Source organism: Sycon ciliatum, chromosome 2 (genome assembly GCF_964019385.1).
Source record: "Sycon ciliatum chromosome 2, ocSycCili1.1, whole genome shotgun sequence".
In the NCBI taxonomy this organism is placed as follows: Eukaryota; Metazoa; Porifera; class Calcarea; order Leucosolenida; family Sycettidae; genus Sycon; species Sycon ciliatum.
Window position 1 is genome coordinate 46,826,833 of NC_088644.1, and position 26,173 is coordinate 46,853,005.

The 26,173-nt window shown below is 46.5% G+C and overlaps 1 protein-coding gene across 1 annotated transcript in view; it reads right to left on the reverse strand.

Moving 5' to 3' along the window:
• Positions 1 to 26,173, reverse strand: part of LOC135810647 (leucine-rich repeat-containing protein 15-like) — an 80,238-nt gene that overhangs the window by 14,166 nt on the left and 39,899 nt on the right. The window contains exon 5 of the mRNA XM_065324138.1: positions 10,964 to 11,035. Within this exon, the coding sequence (XP_065180210.1) occupies positions 10,964 to 11,035 (72 nt within the window). The remainder of the gene's footprint in view (positions 1 to 10,963; positions 11,036 to 26,173) is intronic.

Here is a 26,173-nt window from a genome sequence, read left to right on the forward strand (position 1 = left end):
GACTTCAGGAGCTGAGAACAAAGGATCCGTTCGTTAGAAGTATTACCGTACTGGCAATATATGTTGCCGCATAACGCGTAACGCAGGGGGTGCGGCGTAACGCGCTACCAGGCTAGTGCGAAAAATTTTCGTTGCGTTCGTAACGCGCGTCCGGCGGGGTGCGGCGATCTTTTCATTGCAGTTTGCAAAAAATGATGCGGCAATAGCAAAAAAATGATGCGGCAATAGCAAAACAGTGATGCGGCAATAGCAAAAAAAGGACTGCGGCAATATAGAAACCTGTGTAACGGCTCCTGTGCGACTTTGCATGTAACGCCCTGCGTGCGGTAAACATGTGCCAATGTAACGCTTTATGGCCTCACTGCGACCATATATATTGCCAGTACGGTAGTAACACTCACAGGCTAGCGAGCTTTGGCCTGACAGACGACAGCCATGGCGGAATTGGCTTCGCTGTTTCAAAATATTTGAAATGTGCATTTCAAAAATAAATAGAAACTTTTGGATCTGGTGGGCTGTGTTGACCTATCGTTTCCACTAGCCAAGAACTCATCACTGCCAGTTCAGTTTGTCGTGGCGCATGGACCCACAAACCCAAAGTCAAAGGAAGAGCCTGCGCTTATAGACCAGTTCCACGACGCACTACCTTCCATATGGAATGGGACAAGCAAACAAACGCTTGTCATCGGAGTGGGGAACTTGAACAGCAAAGTAGGCAGCGCTGTCACCTCGTGTGTCGGAAATTACAGCAAGAGGACTCGCAATGAGAACGACCAGGCGCTTGTGGACTGGGCAAAAACTCGCATCAGTTGTTGCTAGCCAACATAGTATTCCGCTATTCAATGTGCTACCGAACAACATGGACTGGAAAGGTTAAAGACAGCAGTACGATTCGTACTAGGAATATCTACAACAGGATTGACTATGTGGTGGTTCCACCACATGGTAAGCCTATCATTAACAAGGCCCGACCGTATCCTGGTACAGAAGTGTTCAGTTATTGCACCACGTATGTCGCATTATGTTCAATTCATTTCGCAGTGTTGCCCACCGCCCGTATTTGTCCGTATTTACGGATTTCAATCGAATATCCCGCAAACGATCATGTATATGAACGATTACTAAAACCATTGTAACTCCATCGTTTCTTGTGCAAATTCAACAATCGAAGAGTCTACGTGGTAGCAAAAACTCCAAACTGTCCAATGCAAAAATGGCTGAAGCGATGTCAGACTAATGAGATATTGTGCGCCGTATTCAGGCATTCTTACCTTGGCAAAATCAAATTTTTGGTCGAACTCTTCGCCATTTTGGAGGGAAATCCCGATTTGCGTGCTCTTTGAGCAACTCAGCACTTTATAATGATGAAGCCGGCTGAAGATATTTTTTTAATCGGCTCGAAACATTTGAGTGTTCCGTGAAGAAGGAGAGTGGAATGGTGTTGTTGGGACGATTTGTTTGCATATTAGGCTTGGAGACGACCTTGCTGTGTTACCGCGCCTGATTTGTTACGGCTTCATAATGGAGGTTGGCGTCCTGGCGTTGACCCTGCTTAGAGCTTTCCAAGGAGCCCTAGATGTGAAAATCAAGCGAAGTATGTTGTCCTGAAGACTGAACTACTGTTACATACTAGAGAGACCGAATATAATGTAAATAGGTGCGAGGTACATATTGTGACATAACTAACACCAGGGTACTAAAGGTGACACCTACATAGTATCTACTACCACATTACTCCAATGCTTTAGTAAAAAGCTAGCAACCGAATGAAATGGGCAACGCAATATATTAATAAAACAACCGAGTAAATCAATTTCGAATGATCATATATCTTGCTGAATCGAATGATTAACCCAACACTTTAGCAACAAGAAGTTGAAAAGAATGATCAACCCAAACACTCTAGCAACGAGAGGATATTACTGCTGTCTATTCTTGCTCATAACTTTGATAGAATGAATGCTGCTATTGTCACTACTCCGGCTACTAAGGATGCCATGCTATTATAGTAAAATTGTTTCAATCGTATCCCAGCCGCTCCACAGGCATGCTCACTCTGCTAGAACGCCGAGGCAGCTGTGGCTGGTTGTTGTCGGCTCGGGCTTCTTCTTCCGTTGTGCCTGCAGCATCTTTGTCAGACCCAGGGCTACGGCTCCGCACGGTGGTCGCCTCAGTTGCTGATGGCGGGATAGTCTCCCTGACTTGCCGGCGGTTTCTTATGGCCGTGCGCACACCGTCTTCCACCACCACTTGACGGCCTTCCTGTCGTACAACACACCATTCCTTGGCCGGTTGACTATATCCGTCTTGCAGTACCACTTTACTGCCTGGCTCGAGAGCAGGGAGCTCCCGCACGCCTCTCTTCTGATCGTGTTGATGGGCCATTCGCATTTTTTGGTCAATTTGCTTCTCCCGGTTGATGATTTGACCGTTAGCTAGATTCGGCAATTGTCCTCGAAGGGCCCGTCCAAAGAATGCTTCTCCTGGTGATGTCCCAATCATCCGATTCACGGATGTACGAATGCCGAATAGCGCTTGCTCGAGTCGCTGTCTCAGAGGTAGTGATGAAGGCATCCCACTCAAGCGCCTGCGCACGACGCCATGGAATCTCTCCACCATTCCGTTGGAGCATGGATACCGCGGGCTCGACTTGATATGCTTGACTCCTGCTTTCCGGAGAAAAGTTTCTGTTTCGTCCGACACCAGCTGTGGCCCATTGTCGCTAACTAGCTCCACCGGTAGACCATGTCTTGCGAATACTTCCGACAATGCTTGTATTATAACTCTCGACGTGGTGCTGGATAGCAAGAGCAACTCGGGATATCGGGATCCGTAGTCGATGACCGACAAGAAGTGATGATCCTCGATCTCCACGAGGTCCACCGCCACCCGATACCAGACTGGTAGGATTTCTGACGGTTGGAGGGGTTGTGGAGGATTCCGCTGCCTCTTCCAGCATGTCGAGCATGTCCTAGCGAATTCTGAGGCATCTTTGCTCTTGGACGGCCACCATACACTTTGTCGCAACGTGTCCAGAAACGTGTCGAGTCCTGGATGGCCTTCGTGTGCGATACGGAGGACTTGGTCATACAAGGTACCGGGTATGACAATGCGATTGTTATGCATGACGATGTCATCAACCACTGACAACGAGTCCCTTATTCGAAAGTATACCTCGTCGCTGCCGTCGCATGTATTCCACTTGCCTTGTAACACTCTGTTCCTGACTCGACTTAGCTGACCATCAGTGTCTGTGGCTAGCCGGACATCTTCGCAAGAGATTGGAGCTTCCCCCAGGATTAAGCCAACATACTCCTTCATTGACCTGGCCTCTGCCGGACTGGCTTCAACTGCTTGGGAGGGGGCTCTCGATAGCGCGTCAGTACAAATCATTGACGTTCCTGGCGTATAGGTCAACTGAAAGTCGTATGGGAGGATTGCCAGCAGCCATCGCTGCACTCGGGCTGGCACCTGATCGAATTCCTTCTTTACGATTGCCACCAGAGGCTTGTGGTCAGTGAATACGATCACTTGTCGCCCCAGTACGAATTGGCGGAATTTTACCAAGCCGAAAACCACAGCCAGCATCTCTCTCTCGAGCTGCGAATACCGTGTCTCGGGATCCTTGAGAGCTCTGCTAGCGCATGACACGGGTTGAAAGCGGCCATGATTGTCCTTCTGCCACAGTATAGCTCCCAGGCCACATGGAGATGCATCCACACTAATGGCCGTCTCCCTGGTTGGCGTGACGTCGAAGAACGACAGACGTAACAATCTAGACGCGGCCTCCTCTTTGAGTGTGTTGAACTCCATCCAGAGCGAGTTGTCTGCGACGAATGGCTCGCGTTTTGCCAATGTCCTGGCCGGTGCCGTTGCGTCCGCTAATCCAGGGATGAATTTTCCGAGGTATGTTAGCATACCAAGAAATCGCCGTACATCCGACTGAGATTCTGGCAGAGGCATGTCTAGGATTGCCTTCACTTTGTCTGGGTCAGGATTGACGCCCTGGGCGTTCAGTATGCTGCCAAGGTATCTAACCTCACTTTGCTTCCACTGACATTTGTCGTTGTTCAATTTCAGCTGTGCCGCTTGTAGTCGCTCTAGGACTCGCTGCAGTCGTTCATCGTGTTGCTTGATGCTGTCACCGGTGACAGGTACATATTGTGACATAACTAACACCAGGGTACTAAAGGTGACACCTACATAGTATCTACTACCACAAAGTAGACGAAAGTTATGACCTGGTGAAGTTGACAATTGTACTGAACTCGTACATAGGCTTCACAAGTGAACTAAATCAGTCAAAATGTTGACCTAAAAACCGAGTACGGAAAACTCTGAAAAATTCTGCAAAATGGCACTGGGCAATACGCATGGGGGTAGAGGGCACTTGGTAACACTGACTTTGTCTGGTTTCAGGCCTGGCCGTGACACTGCCGATGTGATGTGGACACAGCGCTGGATTTCAGCTAAAACCACCCACTTATTATTATTATTTCTCCTTTATTCACCTCTTTCAAAGGCGATAAGCCAGACCCACCGGGAAATATTTCCATGGGTGGGACAGCAAAAAAGAAAGTGAAAAAACAAAAACAAAAATAAATAAATAAATAAAACCTAAAAACCAAAGGGACAAGAACTAGTTGAAGGAAGAGGAAGAAAGGAAAGAAACTCAATCCGAACTCCAACATCAAAACAATAATAAAGAATTTGCAGCGACAGGCAAAATACATCAACCAATGAAGGGAGTAGTAACAAAGGAAATATCAGTCTTTATCAGTCGTTATTCAAGTCTCTTAGCTATTGAACACGCAAACGCAGCAGAGGTGCATCTACATGTTAAGGATAGTTCTCAGTATTTTAATCGAACCTTGTATAGCCTCCTGTTGCACAATAGCCAGGTCTCCTCCCTGCACAGTCCGAAGGCATTGAGGAGTCTCCCCCACCAAGCCTCCCAGGGCACCGACAACCACAGGGACCACGTCAACCTGGTTGAGGGACCAAATCCTCGAAATCTCCCGCTTCAAATCATAATATTTCGAGCGCTTTTCAGCCATTTTCTTATTGATGTTGTTCTCACCAGGAACGCTGATGTCTATAATGTAGGCGATGCGCTCCTTGTCATCAACAAGGAGCAGATCGGGCCTGTTTGCTGATAGTTTCAGGTCAGTTGGGACCGAATACTCCCAATAGAGGCGATACTGATCACTCTTGACCAATGCCTTGAGCTGGTGGTCGAATCGTGAAGCACCAGTAGGTAGATCTCGTGCTTTACACATTTCGAAGTGCACATACTTTACTATCCGGTTATGTCGTTCAATGTAACTGGTCCGAGCAAGAACTGGGCAGGCACTGACAATGTGGTCAATTGTTTCTAAGCTGCCCTTGCAAAGCCTGCAATTGGCATCAGTTCGAGCAATTGACTTCATTATGGCGTATTGGTAATTTTTCGTTTTGAGGGATTGGTCTTGTGCTGCCATAATCATGCCTTCAGTTGAAGGTTTCAGTGTCCTTGATTTCAACCACATGAAGGTAAGCTCCTTATCTAGGCGATTCTCCTCCAATCGGCTCCAATATCTCCCATGCAGCGGCATAGTGGAAAGTGTTTTGGATTTTCGCTCAGCGCACGCTTGTTTAATGGTATGCTTATTGGGTAAAGCTGGTCCAGCTGCTGGCAGATCCAAACTCGACAGGAACTTAGCGGCCTTTGCAGTTATTGAGTGGCTTTTTGTTGTAGGTTTTTGTTGATGATACTGATAAAGCAGGCTTATTCTGTCTATAGGGCTGGTACTCATGTAGCGGGCCAGGCCACACATGCTCCGGCCGTGCATATCCTCACAAGAGACCAAGCCCCGGCCTCCATCTCCCCTCTTCATGTAGAGCCTGTTGACTGAGGCTTTGGGGTGGTGAAATCCAGACGCAGTCAAGGCTGATCTTGTCACTCGATCTGTGGTCTTGATTTCAGCCTCGGTCCAATTTACGATTCCATAACTATTATGTCATAACCGGCAGAGCATACGTATTGATGGCCTTGATCATGTTTCGCGCATTCAATCCACTGTTAAGAAGCAAATACAATCTCTTTTTGTATTCTGCAGTGAGTTGCGTCTTGAGCTGCGGGTGAGGTATCATGGCTGCTTGCACTACTCCAAGGTACTTGTATGTTTCATTGAGTCGTAGCGGCTCTGCAATGGTCTCATCGCCAACCTGGATAGAGCATCCTTCATCTGGTTTTCCTCTCCTGACGTGCAGCACGGCACACTTGGCCGGGTTGAGATTCATGCCGATGTCATCACCAACGCCACACACGGTAGACACGAGGGTAGTCACATCCTTTGTAGTTTTCCCATAGAGTTTAATGTCGTCCATGTACCAAGAGTGATTGATAGACAACTCGGCGTCTCTGCAGCTGACTCTGTATCCCAAAGGCAATCGGTTGAGCTCAAAACTGATTGGGTTTAGCGCCAGGCAAAACAGTAACGGGGATAATGTGTCACCTTGAAATATGCCTCTTCTTATTGAAATGTTGCCTGTAGTGACCCTGCATCTTCCCTGGTCGCATATGTGCATTGTCGTTCTCCAGTTCTGCATGCTACGAGCAATAGTTGTGACCAAAGACGGGTGGAATCGATACATCGTCAAAGCATGTAGAATCCATTCATGCGACACACTATCAAATGCCTTTTTGAAGTCCAGGTATGCCATGACCAGATTTCGCCCTTTCGTATGGGCATCCTCCAGAATCATCTTATCCACCATCAGGTGCTCCTTGCAACCAAGACCAGCTGCTGCACAACCGCGCTGCTCCGTTGCAAGTATTTCGTGTTGATTGATGTGCTGCCACATAATCTTCGATATGGCGGCGGTAAAGAGCTTGTACTGTATCGGAAGACACATTAATTGGTCTATAATCTTTGGGCATTGCCGAAGGTGGAGAAGTCTTAGGAAGGAGAGTAGTAGCGCCAGACGTCAACCATCCCGGAATGTCACTGTGGCCATCTATCACCCTCTGGAAGGCTCTCCGAAGGTAAGAGTGCAGGCTTGTCAGCCTCTTCCACCAGCAGGGGCGTACGCCGCTCGCCTCCAGGAGTGGTTCCCATGCCAACTGATGAACCAACATTACACACAATTGAAGTGCTGTTTTTCGTACCCCACAGAGTTTCTGCATATTCTCCTCAGACTGGGTGAAATTGACATCCACGAGCTGCTGGACGATGTCATTGCTACGCATTTATGATTTTAAAAGACTGAACTTTTCCCCGTTTTATGGATGTTTTGTTCAGCATGACGATTGCATGCAGTCTTGAAAGCTGCCTAAGTTTCGATTCATCTGGAGCAAACATCACACAGGGCAAGCAGAAGACACCATTGCATGCCTGTCAAAAGACTATCCAGGGTAACTCCTCCAACAAGGATAGTTGAAAGTGGCGCTGTTTGCCATCCATCTGGACACGCACAGGAAATGAAATCCTTCGCCTGCGGTGGCGCACAATGATTGTCGATGACGGAAATCTTTTCCGTGTCCAGCAAATTTCGGGGGACTGGATTCCACTGTGGACGTTGACTTTCAGAATCTCCCTTCCAACACACTCCCATGTCATTGAAGTAAGTTTTGGATGATCCAGCAGCTTCCAACAACGGTCGCTCTACAGCTTCGCCGATCATTTCTTCCTCAGCGCTGCTCGTTGCATGCATACTTCACTTGCAAGTCAGGTGCGTCTGCATTCTCAACTATCGCTTGACCTTCGCCACTAGCACTGGCTACACGCTTTGCCTTCAGCTCAAAGTAGCTCTGAATAGAGCGCTGGCCCTTTGGATGTCGACGCTTCATTTTTCTTTTCCACAAAGCGAAAGCATCGTCAAAACACGACCAAGTTTGTCAAAACAAACTCCAAAAGAAAATTTGACTCTGAGGTCGAGGAATCCGGCGATGTAACTAGACTACCGGTACCGGTAGAGACTTTGTTGAACCCATGGCCCAGTTCAGTACGCTGTGTCACACTCCCAGCACCACTTTCACACCTGGGCTAGTCATCGTCCTCGGACCGTCAGGCGGACTCCAGACATGCACTGCATGCACTTGCGCTGTGAGTCTGTGAGCGCTATCCTATTACCGGTTACTAGCGCTGGGCCTGGATCAAACAATTCTCTGTACCCATATCGAATTTTTTTTACTGGTTCCCGGGCATCCCGGGAACCGCCCTATGTACGCCCCTGCACCAGTACCCATGCAACTTGTCATGGCCCGGAGCCCTCCACAAGGCTAGTTTGCGCAGGCAGTCAGCCAGGATGTCCTGGGTGATAACTGCGCTACTCTGCACAGGGACGTGTTCTTCATAATATTCTGCTTGCCTTACATACCACTCACCAGCGGTGAACGGTGCAGGTGTAGACAAAAGATCACTCCAGAATTCGGTGGCTTCACCCGCCTCTGGAAATTGCGGCGTCTCCAATCGATTTGAATATTATTATTATTATTATTATTTTGTTTTACATCGGAAGCTCAACAGTGCAGCTGCACAAATATGAAGAGGCCGATGGGACCAAAAAAAATATAAAAAAAATATAAAAAATAAATAAACAATTTCGTGTGGGATCGCCACGTCCTTGGCCTCGACATGTCAAAAGCATTTTACACAAGTAGCTTCATGAAGTAGAATAGTTCGCCTCTTTCTTCACACGTATATGATACCATGATGAAGGTCATCCGAAAAGAGGGCAGATCCCCAATGAGGCTGTTATATACACACCTGCTATTGAAGGACCATACATGTACATAGCGCTACTTGCGACTTGGAATAATTTAATTTATATAATAATAATAATAAACACAGCTCGCATCTTCCCTGAACCTGTTAGACAGGAGCAGAGTTGACGCATCTGTCAACAGTGTCAAGCCAAGTTAGTCTATCTCCTGCAGCTTGGAGAGCGCTCTACACGGAGAGATCCGCTGCCTTCAGGTCGTGCCGAATCGTATCTATCCACCGCAATGGCGGACGGCCACGGGGTTTTTTATGTCGTTTGTGTTGATTGATAGCTCCAGTGCTTGGAACGAGGCGGATTCCGGACCCTCTCGCACCACATGGCCAAACCACAGCAGCCTGCGTCGCCGACACGTGGCACTAACTGGAGATTGTTTTGTTTCTGTGTATAAGTTGTTATTGGTGATGCGTTGCGGGTAGACAATCTGCAGCAGTACGCGTAGCTTCCTCCGTTGCCATTTGTCCAATTTGCCGTTCAGCAATTTGGACAGAGTCCACAATCCGCAATTGTATAGAAGGATCGGCATTATGAGGCAGTTAAACATACACAGTCGGGATTGAAAGGAATGCCGTCTCCAAGAAATCGAACCAAACGCCCTGTTTGCTTTTGAGATTCTCATGTCCACGTCTTCTGCAGAGCCCAATAGAGAACCCAGGAGTTTGATTGATCTCCATTAGTTGCTGTTTCTTGTAACATCAATTCATTACAACATCTCAAGACTTTTATATATTTATATTTATTACAACATCTCAAGACTCGGTGGGAGCATCGGCCAATGGTAAGAGAGTGGGTGATTGCCAACCAAGGGGGTAAATAAAAATAAGGGGAGGGTAAAAGAAAGAGTAGCAAAACGAACAGCAACAACAACTCCGTAAAGAAAGATAGATAATGTCAAATAAAAACAGTGAAAAACACAGAGACGCAAAGGACATGTGGATAATGAGCTATTTGTGTCGTAGTAAATAAGCGGCGGCACGGATCTTAAACAGGCAGAGTGCAGTCAGATCCTTAACTTCTCTGGGTAGAGTGAGCCAAACAGAAAAAAACAATAAAGAGAGGGGAGCGCAAAAGAGTGGATAAGTTACACTTAGGGAGTAAGAGCGAGTTTCTAGTTTATTTTGGTACCTTCGGGCCTGGTTGGAAATTTTTATATCTATTGCTATCAGGTTCAGCCTCATTTCCTCTGTGCTGCGCTGATGAGTTCACAAAGAACGAAACAGCATGCTGTCCGCAGATTCAGTAGTTAACTTTATATATTTTTGGTCTGAATCATTTTTTTTGTGAGTCCTTTTTTCATTATCGTCATCTGTTTTGTTTTAGGTCTTTTTGGTGAAGCACGTAAAAGCATAATTAGCTGTTTTCTCGAGCATCCTGTGAGCATCCTCCAAAGCATAATCCAGTCATTTCCGAGCATAATCCGCTTACCCCTACTAGTGTGCAGAAGGAACTATGACACTATGTAGAATTACAGGGGTTGTGACTGAGAGAAGCATCATGGCGAGTCGATTGTCCAAGCCGGTTGTATTGTGTAGATAATGCTAGACAAGAGCAGTGATGTAGCAATGGGATTTGGGATAAAGAAGACGGGCTGTGAGACGTTGACGGGTCACTAGAATGATAAAGCACTTTTGTGCTCCCGCACTTATTGCCAGGCGTCAAGCGCCCAGCCTCCCTGCCTATCGGAGCCACCATACACAACAACAAAACTGAACTAAAGTTTTACATAATTTAATTATTCGACAAAACGGAGGCGAGCAACGGACAAAAAAAGAAGACCGGACACAACAAGGGAAACTGGAAACTGAAGAAATTGACAAACATCATAGCAGCACTTGAGCATGCACGCAAACAAAACAAAACAAAACTCATGACAATGATGTAACCGTTCCATGGTGCATGCACAAACTGGATGTGAAACCCAAACCATCCAACTGGGGGAAAAGGAGAGCGCAAAACAAAACAAAATATACCAAAGGACCACAACAAAATTGAGCCATGAAACGTCTTTCTCTCCAATAAAAACGATATGCAACAAGCGCTTGACACAAAGTATCTACAACTGTTCCCTTCAATCCAGTGCAGCAGATAATAATACTCAAAGATGTTAGAGGTTTGTTCATCACGTTTCCAGCAGTACTCTATATACACACAGGTATAATTACTATTCTCTGCGTTCAGTGGTGCAGTTGAGAATACTTACAGTGCTGTGAGGTTTGTTAGACCAGAGAACACACCGTCACTTAAATTCTGGATCTGATTAGTGTACAAAAATCTACAAACGACAAAGCACAAAGACAATGTTGTTCTTGCTATGTTCCGGGTAGTGCACAAACCACCGAGTCTAGGATGTTGTAGTTCTAATCTAAAAGGCCGAATCATGACCTTATTTTCAGAAATAACCTAGGCTCCTAACCGCAACATGATTTGCTTGCAACTGGGTTGGGTTGCACAGTTCACATACACCACTGTTCTCCGTCATTTTTCTTTAGGGCTGAAACGATCATTCAATAACTCCTTACAATCTACCAATATCACGATCTATAATTATATTGTTTTTATCGATTCTTGTTGGCTCTACTCGTGTACCTTGAGCACCAGTTTAGGTTGAAATTCCATAATACTTTCGCTGCATTAGAGATGTGTGGCACCGCACTGTTGACATCTAAATCCTGTCATAACCCTCTGGCAACTGCTCTTATCTTCGACCTCTCCCAGAAATGAACCAAAAAGACAAAGTCTTCTCTCCCGATCTCTTTCAAAGCCACAAATCAATTTTACCGCGCTTGAAAGTATATGATTGTACTCGTATTCACTATCGGATGGAGTGCAAGGCCTAGAATGTTATCACGGACATGCATGAATAAAAAATCGTTAGCACTCGTTTTTAACACTAGCGATTATCGATTGCACTCTTAACGATCGATATGCGAGTTATCGGTATAATTGTTACAGCCCTATTGTTCTTCTATTGTCAAGCAAGAGGTTTGTAGTAAAGCTAAGAAAACAAACTTTCTAACGATACATTGTTTGACACTGCAGAGACACAGTTCACATACACCACTGTTAATATAGTCTCCGTCATTTTTCTTCTGTTGTCAAGCAAGAGGTTTGTTGAAAAGTTAAGAGAACACAATTTCTAACTATGCATTGTTTGACAATGCAGACAAATAATTGGCCGCCGAAGCATGAACAATATACTGGCTTGAATTGTTACAAATTGCGTGAGAACTGAATATGACAGTATACCTAAACTGGGACTTCCCCAGGGATTCATAGTCTTTGACTGATCATGGCGTTAGAAAAGGTACACAAATCCTCGGTCTTCTTTACGATTCGTTTAATTAATGTTTCGTTATGTTGACACCCCCCCCCCCCCCACTTTGTTATATTTATGAAGAAATGGAGCAGAAATAAAGGAAGTGCGTGCCATAAGGTTTGAAGGTTCTGGAAATGTCAATGCTTTTCGAACAGAATCTGTCATTGTTTTTTGAGGATTATCCGCAATGGACGAATGCCTCATGGCTTCAAATAGTAATCTTAAGGCTATATCATCTTCGTTCTGCGCTTCCTAAAACTTCAGAACATTTAAAAGTTATAGAGGGATACATGATTTTACATTAGCCACTGTAATACAGTTATGAACATGCAGGAAGAAGTTGTTGCTCCGTTTACTGTGCGCTTCCGTCTGGGTATCGCATGCAAGTAACACTTTTCATCCAAGGATTAGGGATTCAGCTCTTGACGGTGCCCAGTTACCACTCTGGTCATCTGGACATCGACTACCTTTCTTTCAAACTCTCCCTAGTTACGGCTCAGCTAGATTTTTTAAGAGAACACAAATCTACAATCATGTTGAAAGAAAAAAAGTACATTGGACTGGGTAGGCGCTCAATGCCACAATGCCAGTTAATAGCTGTGCTGATGAAATACATGGACTCTGCCGACCATGGGTCTCGGCGTCACAGTGCCATGTATGCATCAAAATTAATCATAAGTTTATAATGAGCCAACACAAGAAAGTGACTAAAGACAAAAAACAAGGAAATAAAAAAACACAAAACAAGAATAATCTACGTGGAGATAATAATTTTAATATAGCTATGAATAGGATGAAGGCTGCAGACATCAAGCAACTACTTTACTTGTTTGACATGTATTTACTGTGTATTTTATAACAAAAATATTATTGAAAACCCATAATCGATTTTCTTGTTCCTATAGTATCTACCTCCCTATCAGACCCATTACTAGTCGTGTCTGGGGTACCCCAGGGGTCCATACTTGGGCCGCTCCTATTTCTACTGTACGTTAATGACTTGCCAGCCCTTGTACCAAATGTAAGTCTTTTTGCTGACGACACTGCTCTGATGTGCTCCGACAGCTCGGCAGACAACCTCACGGCCTCCATGCAGTCCGGGGTCAACGCTACAGTAACATGGATGGAAACCTGGAAACTGAAGCCTAACCTCGCCAAAACCGAGGCCATGTTCTTCTCTCCCTCGCCCCCCATTCAACTTCTGTATTTTCCTGGTCTAAATAGTACACCAATTAAAGTTGTTAACGAGCACAAGCACCTGGGCGTTATTCTCGACCGCCAACTCTCCTGGTCTCCACAAGTCCAGTCTGTGTGCAAGCGTGCGAGTGCGTCCTTAGGTATGCTACAACCCCACTGCCAACACTTGAATGATAACTGCAGAGAATTGTTCTTTAAGTCGTACATTTTGCCTATATTTGACTATTGCGATATAGCTTGGTGCGGGTTGTCTCAGACTTTACTCCACAGACTGGAGGTACATCAACGCTTGCTTCTGAAAATTCTGTTTAGAAAAGACCAAACATTTGCCTCCCTTTGTCTTTATAAACTTGCTTCCACGCACCCTCTTCTTGCCCGACATCAGCAGCATCTTTGTATCCTTGTGCAAAAAATCTTCCTAGCCCAAGTCCCGAAACATATTGCCAAGTACAACTGGTTTGTTACCACTAGACCAACACGCAATGCCTTATCACTGCCCCGAGCTAGTTCCTCTCTGTTTTTGAAATCCCCTTTCTTCTCAGCATACCCCCTTTGGTCTAACCTGCCTACTAGCATTAAGACATGCCAGGATATCAGGAAATTCACAGTCCAGCTTTCCACACTGTCTCATCCGAAGTGATCCCATGTATTATTAATGTGCCTCCCTTTCTTTTTCTCTCCCTATCTCCTTTCCCTCTCTGAGAGCATCTTTCTTTTTTTCCCTTTTAGCTTGCCGTGGTTGGCTATCACCTGACCTCTCATGTTTATTGGCAGTCTTCGGACGGGCCAGGAGATGTTGAATAAATAAATAAATAAATAATAAATCATCAGTGGGAAAAATACGAAACTAAGGATACAACCAAAGAAACTGAAGTTAAGTACTGTAAATAGAAAGGTGTTAGAAATACAAAGAAGATACACGTGCCATAAAACCACTAGAGGAAATGCAAAAAGGTAACAAGATTACGTAACCAAAGGCGAGAAGGCACTAAACGAAGTTTCAACCTACGAATACAACTGCACGACACAGTACAGAAAAATGCGTTTCCTCTAGTGGTTTTATTGCACTTGTATTTTGTTGTTATTTCTAACATCTTTCTATTTACATTACTGAACTTCAGTTTCTTTGGTTGTATCCTTAGTTCCGTATTTTCCCACTGATGATAGGAACAAGAAAATCGATTATGGGTTTTCAATAATATTTTTGTTATAAAATACACAGTAAATACATGTCAAACAAGTAACGTAGTTGCGTGATGTCTGCGGCCTTCATCCTATTCATAGCTATACAAAACAAGAAGGGAATAATAATAGTGGAAAAAAGGGGAGATTGAGAGATGTGTGGGTAGCTCTCGAGTGATACGGCAGGGTGAATCTTGACCAGAGTGGCTGGCAACTTCGTCCCATGTGTGTGCAGCAGTGGCTTTCAGAGGTGTTCTGTAGCCCACAGCCAGTCAGTATGTAGCAAGTGCTTCCATGCAGCTGCCTTGAAGCCGTGCAGCCGTTGCAGGGACATTGGTGGCTGGAACAGGGATGGTGGCAGTTGATTCCACAAACTGATGTACTCCGGTGCAGCTGGTGGTAGGGTACTGAGGAGCTGGTGAGGATGGGTCACCGCATGTGTGTGTCGGGTTCGTGGACGAACCACAGTGGGTGCAGCTGGTGGGACAATGTTGGTCAGCTGTTGTGGGCTTCCGATGCACTGAAGCTTGTACATGTAGCACAGCCCAGAGAGAGAGTGCGTCCTGCAGCCAGACTGTGGAGGAGCACATCTGGTTCTCGGATGGCCGTTGCTTTCCGCTGAATGCGGTTGAGCCTGGCCAGATGGGTCGGGGCAGCAGACATCCATACCAGCGGGGCATACTCCAGCATAGGGCGCATGAATCCGCCCTAGACACTCAGACAGCCATTGGTGTCAAGTATGCGGGCGGCTCGGCGCAAAGCCCAAGACGTTGACTTGCTCTCACCGCCATGCTGCTGATGTGCTGGCGAAACGAGAGCTTTGAGTCGAACAATATACTCAACAGCTTCAGTGTTGATGCCTGGGCAATGTCGACACCACCAAATGAGATGCCTGGAGTGGCTGGGGCCAAGGATCGTGTGCACAGTAGCTGCTGTGACTAGGATGGCTCAAATGTCACCCGCCACCGCTCACCCCACTCTTGAAGGCCATGAAGGGCATATTGTAAGGAGGCATTTTGGGGAGCAGCAGTTCCTGGTTGCAACAGGCTGTATAACGTTAGCGTGGTGTCATCAACAAAGGAGCTAAGGCGCGTTCCGGGGGTAAGCCATTGGTCGATGTCGCTGACATAGATAGGAAATAGAGTCGGCCTGAGGATACTTCCCTGAGGTACTCACGTAGTGATAGGCTGAGCAGATGAAGCTGGACCGCTGACCACAGATGCAACCTCTCTGTGTAGCATCTTTTGAAGAGAGCATGTCTGAGAATACCAAAGTATGTGGGCAAGTGGATCTCTCCGATTTCGCTCAAAATTTGCAGGTAGGTTCTCTTTGGGGTGTAGATCGATTGTGGAAAGCCCTTGAAAAGGTTTCTGAAGGGAACCTTGGAATTTGCATACCCCTCAAAAATGGCCGAAATATCACATTATTTATGGGTCTAGAAACGAGTCACGCCACAGCGTATACGAACAAGCTATGAACAAAACTCCATCAAGCCAACAGTACCTCACCTTAGAAGAGTTTCTGGAGCAGTACCGCTTAGCCACGCCACGGCCCAGGATCCCAGAAGACGAGGTTCATCACCCCCTGACGCCACAAATGATCGTCTTGATAATAGCCAATTTACAAGCGCTGGCAAAACAGCCAGCTACGTCCTCAATTGGCCAGAACTATACACTGGCAGATAGTAGAACACCTCTTCTAGCGCTGAGGACATGTTCCCCACCTTCCTTTTGGGGTTTTCTTGAAATAAACTTTTTTGAATTTTTCCACTCGACCATGCTGAAATACGGCCAAAGTCTTACCAGCGCAGGAAAGCTCGCCCCTCCGCGACGTCTCCTCGGCAATTTCTACTCCAACACTACTCCCAAGGCCGCAGAACAAAGTGTATTGTTGACTCTGACAAGGAAAAGCAGCGGTGATCACTTGTCAGTCCAAACGACAAGCTTCTCCTTGCGCCACCAATAATTTTTTGTGCGACTGTTGATGCAAAAGTGACTTAAGTCCTGAGCGCAGTTTTTGAATTTTATTGCAAGACGCACGGTGAGATCGCGTGCTCTGTGAAGCATTGGTCGCGAACGTGTCTGGAACGCTACTCGGAACAGACCATGATGGCAGAGGTAAGATGAGCTGCATTTCCTGCTTGATCTGCTGAGAACCCCCACAAACTGTCCTAGGAATGTTGCAATGGCAGCAAGCCGTTGAAATATGCCCCCCATACAGCATGGAGAGTTATTCATCTTTCACACTTACCTCCTGCAATCCGAACATAGTCCAATGGTAAAAGTCCCTTGTTTTCATGTTGATGCTCGACGAAAGCTGCTAGCTCGGTCGCTTTGTGTTGACTGGCACGCGAGCAGCACTGGCTGCACGCACTTCAGCGGCACTTGTCGCGTGAACTGCATGACAGATTTCTTACGTCATAAAGAATGTGATTTCATCATCATTTTACCGGTCTTCGACCTACATGGTCAGGGAAAGTCCCGGTTCGTAGGCCTACAACACGGTCAGCGTGTTCTTGAGCGCAGTATTAAAGGGGAAGTTAAGGCAAAAATTAAAATTTCACCAGTTGTAGTCTTCGGGGTGCTGAGTCGAATGGTCTTGGTCCGAGAAAGCTAAGACGCTCCCTTCCTACTTGAATCCCAATCGAACTCGCGCATTTCCACCGAAACTGGGTGACTGCGCCCTACTAGATGGGGATTTGTATGAAGATTTGTCACTAAAAGCGCCATTTAGTTCTTATAAAAGCACGGATGACCGCGATTGGCCCATATGTTGTAGTCTTTTGGACGCTGAGTCGACTGGTTTTGGTCCGAAAAGGCTGCGATGCAGGGTATCTCCTTTATTCCCAATCGAACATGGTTGAACAAGCGGTCACGTGCTCCTGCGTACACCAGTCAGCTGGTCACCGTGCCTGCAGGGTACAACTTACTAGCCTGTTTGACCTTTTTTTGGGCGCAGTCCTGTCACTCGAGTTGAACTTGAGTTGAACCTTGGTGTGAAAGTTGTCGCCTGCTGGCGTGGTGACCAGGTGATTTGGTCACCCAGGAGCACGTGACCGCTTGTTCAACCATGTTCGATTGGGAATAAAGGAGGAACGCTGCATCGCAGCCTTTTCGGACCAAAACCAGTCGACTCAGCGTCCAAAAGACTACAACATATGGGCCAATCGCGGTCATCCGTGCTTTTATAAGAACAAAATGGCGCCTTAACTTCCCCTTTAAACAACACAAGTCACTAGTGTGATCACTTCCAGACCCACGGGCGTTCAAGGCGAGTAACAAGCGCACTTTACGAAGGTGACTCTGAAATCTCGCGAGCCGTGATCCACGCGACTTGTCATTCTTGCGTCACAAGGCACGTGATTTCACCGTGCCTCTTGTAGTAAAATTCAAAAACTGCGCTCAGGACTTCAGTCATTTTTGCATCAACAGTCGCACAAAAAATTACTCGTTTCTAGACCCATACATAATGTGATATTTCGGCCATTTTTGAGGCGTATGCAAATTTCAAGGTTCCCTTCAGAAACTTTTTCAAGGGCTTTGCACAATCGATCCACACCCCAAAGGGAACCTACCTGCAAATTGTGAGCGAGATCGGAGAGATCCACTTGCACACATACTTTGGTATTCTCAGACATGCTTTCTTAATGCGCATGTTCCTCATGCTGTTCTTTTTTGCGTATCACCTGTGATTGTCGGCTGTAGTCGGACGTCCCTTAGCTCTTTGGATAGGAACTTAGTGAGATGGAAATAGTGTTGTTCTCCCCCTGGTCCCCGCCACTCAGCAACGAAAACTCTTGATTGAGTCTCAATTCTTATTATTATAGCAACAAAATGATGACGGCGCAGGAGGAGAATTGAAAACAAAGGTCAAACGAAATGACAACAGGAAAGACACAAAGAAACCACAAAGAACAAGCACTAATAAAGCGAATACAGATCCATACTGGCCAACCACCGAAATCTCTAAACCTTGACAGCACATGCAGAATCTCTTGATTTCTCTCCAAATCCCTGAATGGCGGGAAACCAGACAAAAATAGGTTTTCCCGCCAAAAAAGAACGTTCAACGGCATAGACTGCAGGTCTGCGTACAGCACGGTTCGACTCCGCATTCCAGTTCGATCAGTCGGCACCCACGCCTGTCAGTGCAGATCTTGCCGGCTAGGCTGGTCAGGTCTTGAAAGTGCCGTGCACAGTTCGAAGTGCAAGTGGGCACCGTAATGTTTTGAAGAAGAAAGGACAGGACATTCGAGGTGAATCCATGGAGGGCTCAGGAACATTCTGTATCAGACAAAAATGTGACTTTACTGGGAGTTTGTCTCAAATCAATCTGAACAATATCAAGCCTTCGTTGCTCAATGAAGCGATCGCACCAGATGGTGAAATCCCACAGAATCTTGATCGTCTGGTCCTGCGGAGAGATGAAGTATCTCTAGCTTCAGGCACGTTACCTGCGGGTGCATGATGCTCTTGGACCAATCACAGTGGTGCTTGTAGTACTCGTATTCAGAAGGTATCCCATGTTCACGCAGAGGCCAGCCGATTATGACGCTCCAAGTAATCCCGTCCAGCGAGCTTTGAACACTCGCATAGGATACGGACAACCGACTCGCCTGCCTTCCCACACATTCGAGACAGGCGACTTCCGCCCTGATGGAAGATTTGGGTCTTGAGCAGGTTAGTTTCCAAGGCCTGGTATTGTGTCGCGATCATCAGGCTCTCTGTGATCTTCTTGAGACCAGCCGTGATCTGCGTCCTGCGTCCATGCCAAGATACCAGCACTATACCATATCAAAGCCACAGCCCAGGTGTTGATGGCTGTGATGATGTTGTGGCCGTTTAGAGCTGAACGGTAGTCGTATGAGGCAGATGACGAACAGCAGTGGGATATGGAGTCCCCCTGGAAAATCCCATGCTGAATGGCCGCCGATCTCAAGTTGTTGGTGCCGTTCCAACGGTCAACCTTCCACTGAGCCATGCTAACAGTCATAGGTTTGCGTACGGATTCTCGTATGCCAAACAATTCATATATTATTACTATTAGACATTGTATTTCTTGCCGGCCGAGCGCAGCGAGATAGGCGAGAAATGATTTCTCGCGAAATATTTTCAGTTGCAAATATGGCATCTGGTGTGTTCTTTATTGTCGCTTCCTTTTCTGACTTCTTCAGTCAGTTTTGAGTCTCACCAGTGTCCCTGCCAACATACCCTTCATTTCTGTGCATATTATCATTTTTTTCACTGTTTGCTGTGATGTGCTTGCCATGCCTACACGATGCCTAATCGCCATTGGGGATATACACCCGTTTTTTCCCTCACAACTGCGTCCGTCGGCGCGAGGGCTTTTTCCCGGCTGGCTCGGTCCAGGAAAATTAATCTGACGGTCCCAAGTAGTTCTGGATCATGGCCTATTTCTGCTATCCACTGGCACGCCTATTCTATCTGAGACACTCTGCTCTCAGTCCTTGCTTCAATACCTCACTCGTTCTCCGGTTCACATCTGGCTGTGGCCAACTACCCTTAACTTTGCGTGTTGTCGCTATTGCTGTCTATGTCTCAGTGTATGCCAGTATATGTGGAGCGAGAACATAATTATGACATCAGACACTGGACTTCACATATATGACATCAGACACTGGACTCTACATATATTATGACATCAGACACTGGACTCTACATATAATTATGACATCAGACACTGGACTCTACATATATTATGACATCAGACACTGGACTCTACATATATTATGACATCAGACACTGGACTCTACATAATTATAATATTATGACATCAGACACTGAACTCTACATATATTATGACATCAGACACTGGACTCTACGACACAAGAACCAAATACAACAACGTGCGTTAATGATAGTCGAACGGAATTTCGCAACATTAGGACTATTGCCGGATGTCATGGTTCCACGCCGGCCATATTGAATGTCACACAGAGTGTCTTTAACTACTGCATGAATCTCGTCTATGGTTCTGTTCCATGCTACTTGACATTATCAAAGGATCGTACGACCAAAAGGTTGACACTTGCCACATTATGTCAACATTCCTTTTCAACAGCGAAAGTATGTTTAGCACACCTTTCAAGGACAATATTGATCAGTTACGAAGGAAACTGTCTGTTTATCTATGCCATTTCGAATTACATTGTCAATCCGCTCTACATAATCGGTGGGATTATTCTTCTCAAAGTTTAATGATGATGCCAGTCCTTCTTCTTTCCCATCGTTGACCTTTCATGTATCGACTTTGCTGTTAGGACAATAAAGTGAGTAAAAACTTCATGTTCTCCGTTAACAACAAATGATGAGGTCGCAGAAGGAGTTTTACAAACCACCAGTTCTCAAGTGAGAAAGGCCTTCGCGTCTATGGCACTGTATTCTTTGCAATGTTGTATCTCGACTCTGCCGTATCGCTGAGGTTTGCTGCATGGCATACGCTATATGCGCTGTGTGCGGTTTTTACTGTAGACACTGTTATGTTATGTTTTATATGCGTATGCTTTCCTGATATACGCTGTCATTTGCATGCTATAAATAGCTGGTGATCTTAGTATTAGTTTATTATAATTACTGTAAAAGAGAAAATAGTTGTCCTCGTGCCGTGTGCTCGTTCGTTCCTGACTTTTAGAGAATCAGAAGGGTTCACAACATTTTGGGACCAGGTCAGGATAGAAGCGCGCATGGCAGAGGCACTAGGTAATTTGGAGGCCATCTTCATCGCCTATGTAATTCGGTTAGGATTGGAAGGCGAGAAGTTGGAGGAACATGTAGAGCAGTGGCTCCGACAGTGCGAGGAGCGTGAGGAGCGCAGTGCCAGACGGCAAGAGGAGGCGCTCAGCACCGAGTTTGACAAAAATCTCAAAGAGATCAACGAGCGCTTCGCCAAGGCATATGAGGGTGATGGTGAAGCCGCCAGTGAGAGTGCGATTTGAGGTACAGCGGAAGCTCCCAGTCACAGCGGTGGGTGTAAACCGTTGATGAAAATCCCCTTATATGTTGAAGCGCATTCACTGGAGCGTTCTTTTGGACTGTTAGAGGCCACCTATTCCAAGAATGAGTTCGAAGAAAGCGAATGGCTGCTTCGATTGCGTATCGCGCTAGCGGGTAGCACAGTGGAGAGGATCTGTATTTGCTGCAGTAACTACGAGGAAGAAAAGCGAGAGTTGCTTGCCTCGCTCGGAAAGACGCCAGACAAAGTGTAAAAGACGTTGCTGACAGGCAAGCAGCGGTCAGAGGAGTCGTTTCACTAATCCGTTGTGCGTGTTTGCCGAAAGGTAGAGGCGTGGGCCACACTCGCCGTGTACTGAAACTTGATTTGCATCCACGAAAATATGGTTGTTATGAACCCTCTGAGATTCTCTTAATTGTCAGGATCGAACGACCACACGGCACGAGGACAACTCTTTTCTCTTGCACAGTATATTTCACTTCATCGAATAATTTACAATGAACACTAATAACACCAGATATTTATAGCATGCAAAACAGCGTACATGTGTATGAAAAACATACACATATAAAACATGACATGACAGCGTATACTGTAACCTGCACACAGCGCATATAGCGTATGCCATGCACCAAACATCAGCGGTATGGCGGAGTCGAAATACAACATTGCAACGAATACAATGCCATAAGCGCGAAGGCCTTTCCAACTTGGGAACTGGTGGTTTGCAACATTCTCCCCACCATCAAAGGTACGACCTCGTAGCACGTGCTAAACCTAAAAAAATCAAAAATTGAGATGAGTCTGTGGGAGTCTGTGAGAGAACGCCCACTCGTTCCGTTGTGACAGATTGCAGGGCCACGTTGAGGGGCCCTACCCCACCACCCATGGCTGCTTCTGGAATTGTTTTAGGTTTGGGTCCCGCGCACGGACAGAATGGGCACGAAAATGTGAAAAAATTGTAAATGTATTTGTTTTGCTCCTGGGTGGCTCACACACCGTGGCACTTTGCCGGAAATTTGAATTTTTCTGGCCTGGAAAGCCTGTCAGTGAGGCGCAAGAACTTGTAAATCATGTCCGGAGGGCCAGCATAGATGCAGGAGTGTGTGGTCAAAATTTCACTCAAATCCATTGAGAAACACCAAATTTACGGTCAATTGAATGCCATATGAAATTTATGGGTAGGCTGCCCCCTTACGGGATCGAAAAGCCGATCAGGCGAAAAAACGGGCCGATTTAGGAAATACCTAGTCTGTAGTGCTCCTACTCAATTATTTATTTCTATTTTTTCACAGAGGGTGTGCGCCTTAACCTGCAATAGTACTCAAATGCCCGGAATGGGCAGAGCGTAGTACGCAAGAGGTACACAAAAGGAAGTATATAGGGCTGTTTTTTGTTGTAACTCAGAGTTTCATGGCAAAAACCAATCATCAGACAACATAAGGAGATTAGAAAAACGCAGGTATATGAAGGCAAGCAGAGGAGATAGAATAGTTCAGTGCAGACAATATGATAATCATTCAACACCTCCCAGAGGCAGTACGCTCTGACGTGCCAGAATCAACATCTCAGGTGCAGGGTGAAACATGAACACGCACACTCATCCACACACATACACACACACACACACACTAATCCACACACAGCCTCTCGTTCTCACACACTCCACACTCCCGCATTATCACACCTAAACACACGCGCACGCACACACACACACACACACACACGCACCAAACACACACATGCACCACACACACACACATACACACAGCCTCTCGTTCTCACACACACACACACACACCAAACAAACACGCACCACACACGCATGCACCACATACACATACCTACACACAGCCTCTCGTTCTCACACTCTCCACACTACCGCATTATCGCACCTAAACACACACACACACACACGCGCGCGCGCCAAATACACATGCACCACACACACACACACACACAGACACACACACATACACACATACACACACGCCAAACCCATAGCACGTCATACACGTTATGTCACTTCATAACCCAACAAAAACTTGCGCTGGTTGCGGCACTTTGATACCAACTCGCTCCTTTTGTTAAGTGAGATGGCATTTGGAGTGGTGAGGATGTGAAACTTCTCCGTGAGGCACAGGCTGCATCGTTTGCTGATGTTGCTGTAGGATGGGGCGCGATCTTTTATTTTCCAGCTGATGTCAAAGTTGCGCTGGGCGTTCTGAAGACCAGCAAGAAGACGTACGGCTTCAAAAGCACGAACTGCCCACCCCAGATAGAAGAGTTAAGAGCATTTGAGGACGACATGTACCACATGGTAGAAACCATTTCTTTCCGACGTGCCTCGAACCAGCTCCAGGACAAAATGAGGAAGGACATCAAGCTGATCAAGGACGGCGCCGAGATAATTGTACCAGTAGACAAGACTCGAAACTTGTACCGTGTGCCAGTCCCCCAGTACGAAAAGCTGATGCGCGAAAACATAACGAAAAAATACAAGCTCGCTCCCGACAATACATACGCGGACATCAACGCTGAAGCAAAAGCGATTGCCGTCGACCTCCAACTGGAAGACCGAATGGAGTGTCTCGCCAAGGCGCAAGCGTTTGTAACTTTAAAGGACCATAAAGATGGCTTTGCAGAGAGCCTGCCATGCAGGCTGATAAACCCAGCGAAGTCAGAGGTGGGCGCGGTCAGCAAGGACATAATCGACGGTATCATCGGCCCCATGCGCAACGATGTCTGCAAGAATTTGTGGAAGAACACCTCAGAAGTGATCAATTGGTTCAAGGCGATCGAGAACAAATCAAGATTCACATTCATCGTGTTCGACATTGTGGACTTCTACCCGTCTATTACGGAAGACCTCCTGCTGCAAGCTCTCGACTACGCGAAGACGTTTGCCACAATATCTGAAAAAGAAACAGACATCATATTGCACTGCCGTAAGTCGCTGTAGTTCCACAAAGGACAAGCGTGGGTAAAGAAGGAGAAGGATGGATCTTTCGACGTAACTATGGGCTCATACGATGGAGCTGAGGCCTGTGAGCTTGTAGGAGCCTTCATGCTCAGCAAGCTCCGCCCACTTCTAGGCGAGGAATATGTCGGGTTGCACCGAGACGATGGTCTGGCCATAGTCAAGGATGCCACCGGCCATGGAGCTGACCGCTTGCGTAAGGAGATAATCCAGGTGTTCCAAACACACGGCCTGAAGATTACAATAGGCGCTAACAGAAAGATCGTCGATTACCTCGACATATCAATGAACCTCAACACCGGTACCTTTCAGCCGTACAGAAAACCAAATAGCACCCCAGTATATGTTGATGTCAGCTCCTGCCACCCGCCACAAGTATTGAAGCAGATCCCGATTGGCGTTAACAAGCGTCTTCAACGGATATCTTGTAATGAAGACGTCTTCAATGATGCCAAGCCCGTATATGAGGATGCCCTGGCAGCAAGCGGACATCCAAGAACCATGGCATACAGTGACGAACCGGAACAAAGGAAAAGAAGGAAGCGGCGTAGCAGAGATGTGATTTGGTTTAACCCGCCCTTTAGCACAACGGTCAGAACCAACGTTCGTGCAAGGTTCCTGGGCCTCATCAAAAAGCATTTTCCAAAGGGTTCGGCACTGAATAAGATCTTCAACAAAAACAAGATAAAAATCAGCTACAGCTGCATGAGAAACGTAGCCTCCATCATCAAAGGTCACAACGCTGCGAAGCTTCAGCCAAGGCCGCCCGTTGAGCCTTGTAACTGCCGGGTCAAGCCATCCTGCCCGCTCAAGGGGGAATGCCAGTCGACTGACGTCATATACCAGGCACATGTGTCATCCCCCCAGACCAAGACATACACCGGACTGACGGCCAACACCTTTAAATCGCGCTACAACAACCACTCCACAACATTCCGGCATGAGAAATACTCTACATCGACGGAGCTCTCAAAGCATATTTGGGACCTTCAGAACGCCCAGCGCAACTTTGACATCAGCTGGAAAATAAAAGATCGCGCCCCATCCTACAGCAACATCAGCAAACGATGCAGCCTGTGCCTCACGGAGAAGTTTCACATCCTCACCACTCCAAATGCCATCTCACTTAACAAAAGGAGCGAGTTGGTATCAAAGTGCCGCCACCAGCGCAAGTTTTTGTTGGGTTATGAAGTGACATAACGTGTATGACGTGCTATGGGTTTGGCGTGTGTGTGTATGTGTGTATGTGTGTGTGTGTGTCCGTGTATGCGTGTGTGTGGTGCGTGTGTATTTGGCGCGCGCGCGCGCGTGTGTGTGTGTGTGTTTTTAGGTGCGATAATGCGGTAGTGTGGAGAGTGTGAGAATGAGAGGCTGTGTGTAGGTATGTGTATGTGGTGCATGCGTGTGTGGTGCGTGTTTGTTGGGTGTGTGTGAGAACGAGAGGCTGTGTGTATGTGTGTGTGTGTGGTGCATGTGTGTGTTTGGTGCGTGTGTGTGTGTGTGTGTGCGTGCGCGTGTGTTTAGGTGTGATAATGCGGGAGTGTGGAGTGTGTGAGAACGAGAGGCTGTGTGTGGATTAGTGTGTGTGTGTGTGTGTGGATGAGTGTGCGTGTTCATGTTTCACCCAGCACCTGAGATGTTGATTCTGGCACGTCAGAGCGTACTGCCTTTGGGAGGTGTTGAATGATTATCATATTGTCTGCACTGAATTATTCTATCTCCTCTGCTTGCCTTCATATACCTGCGTTTTTCTAATCTCCTTA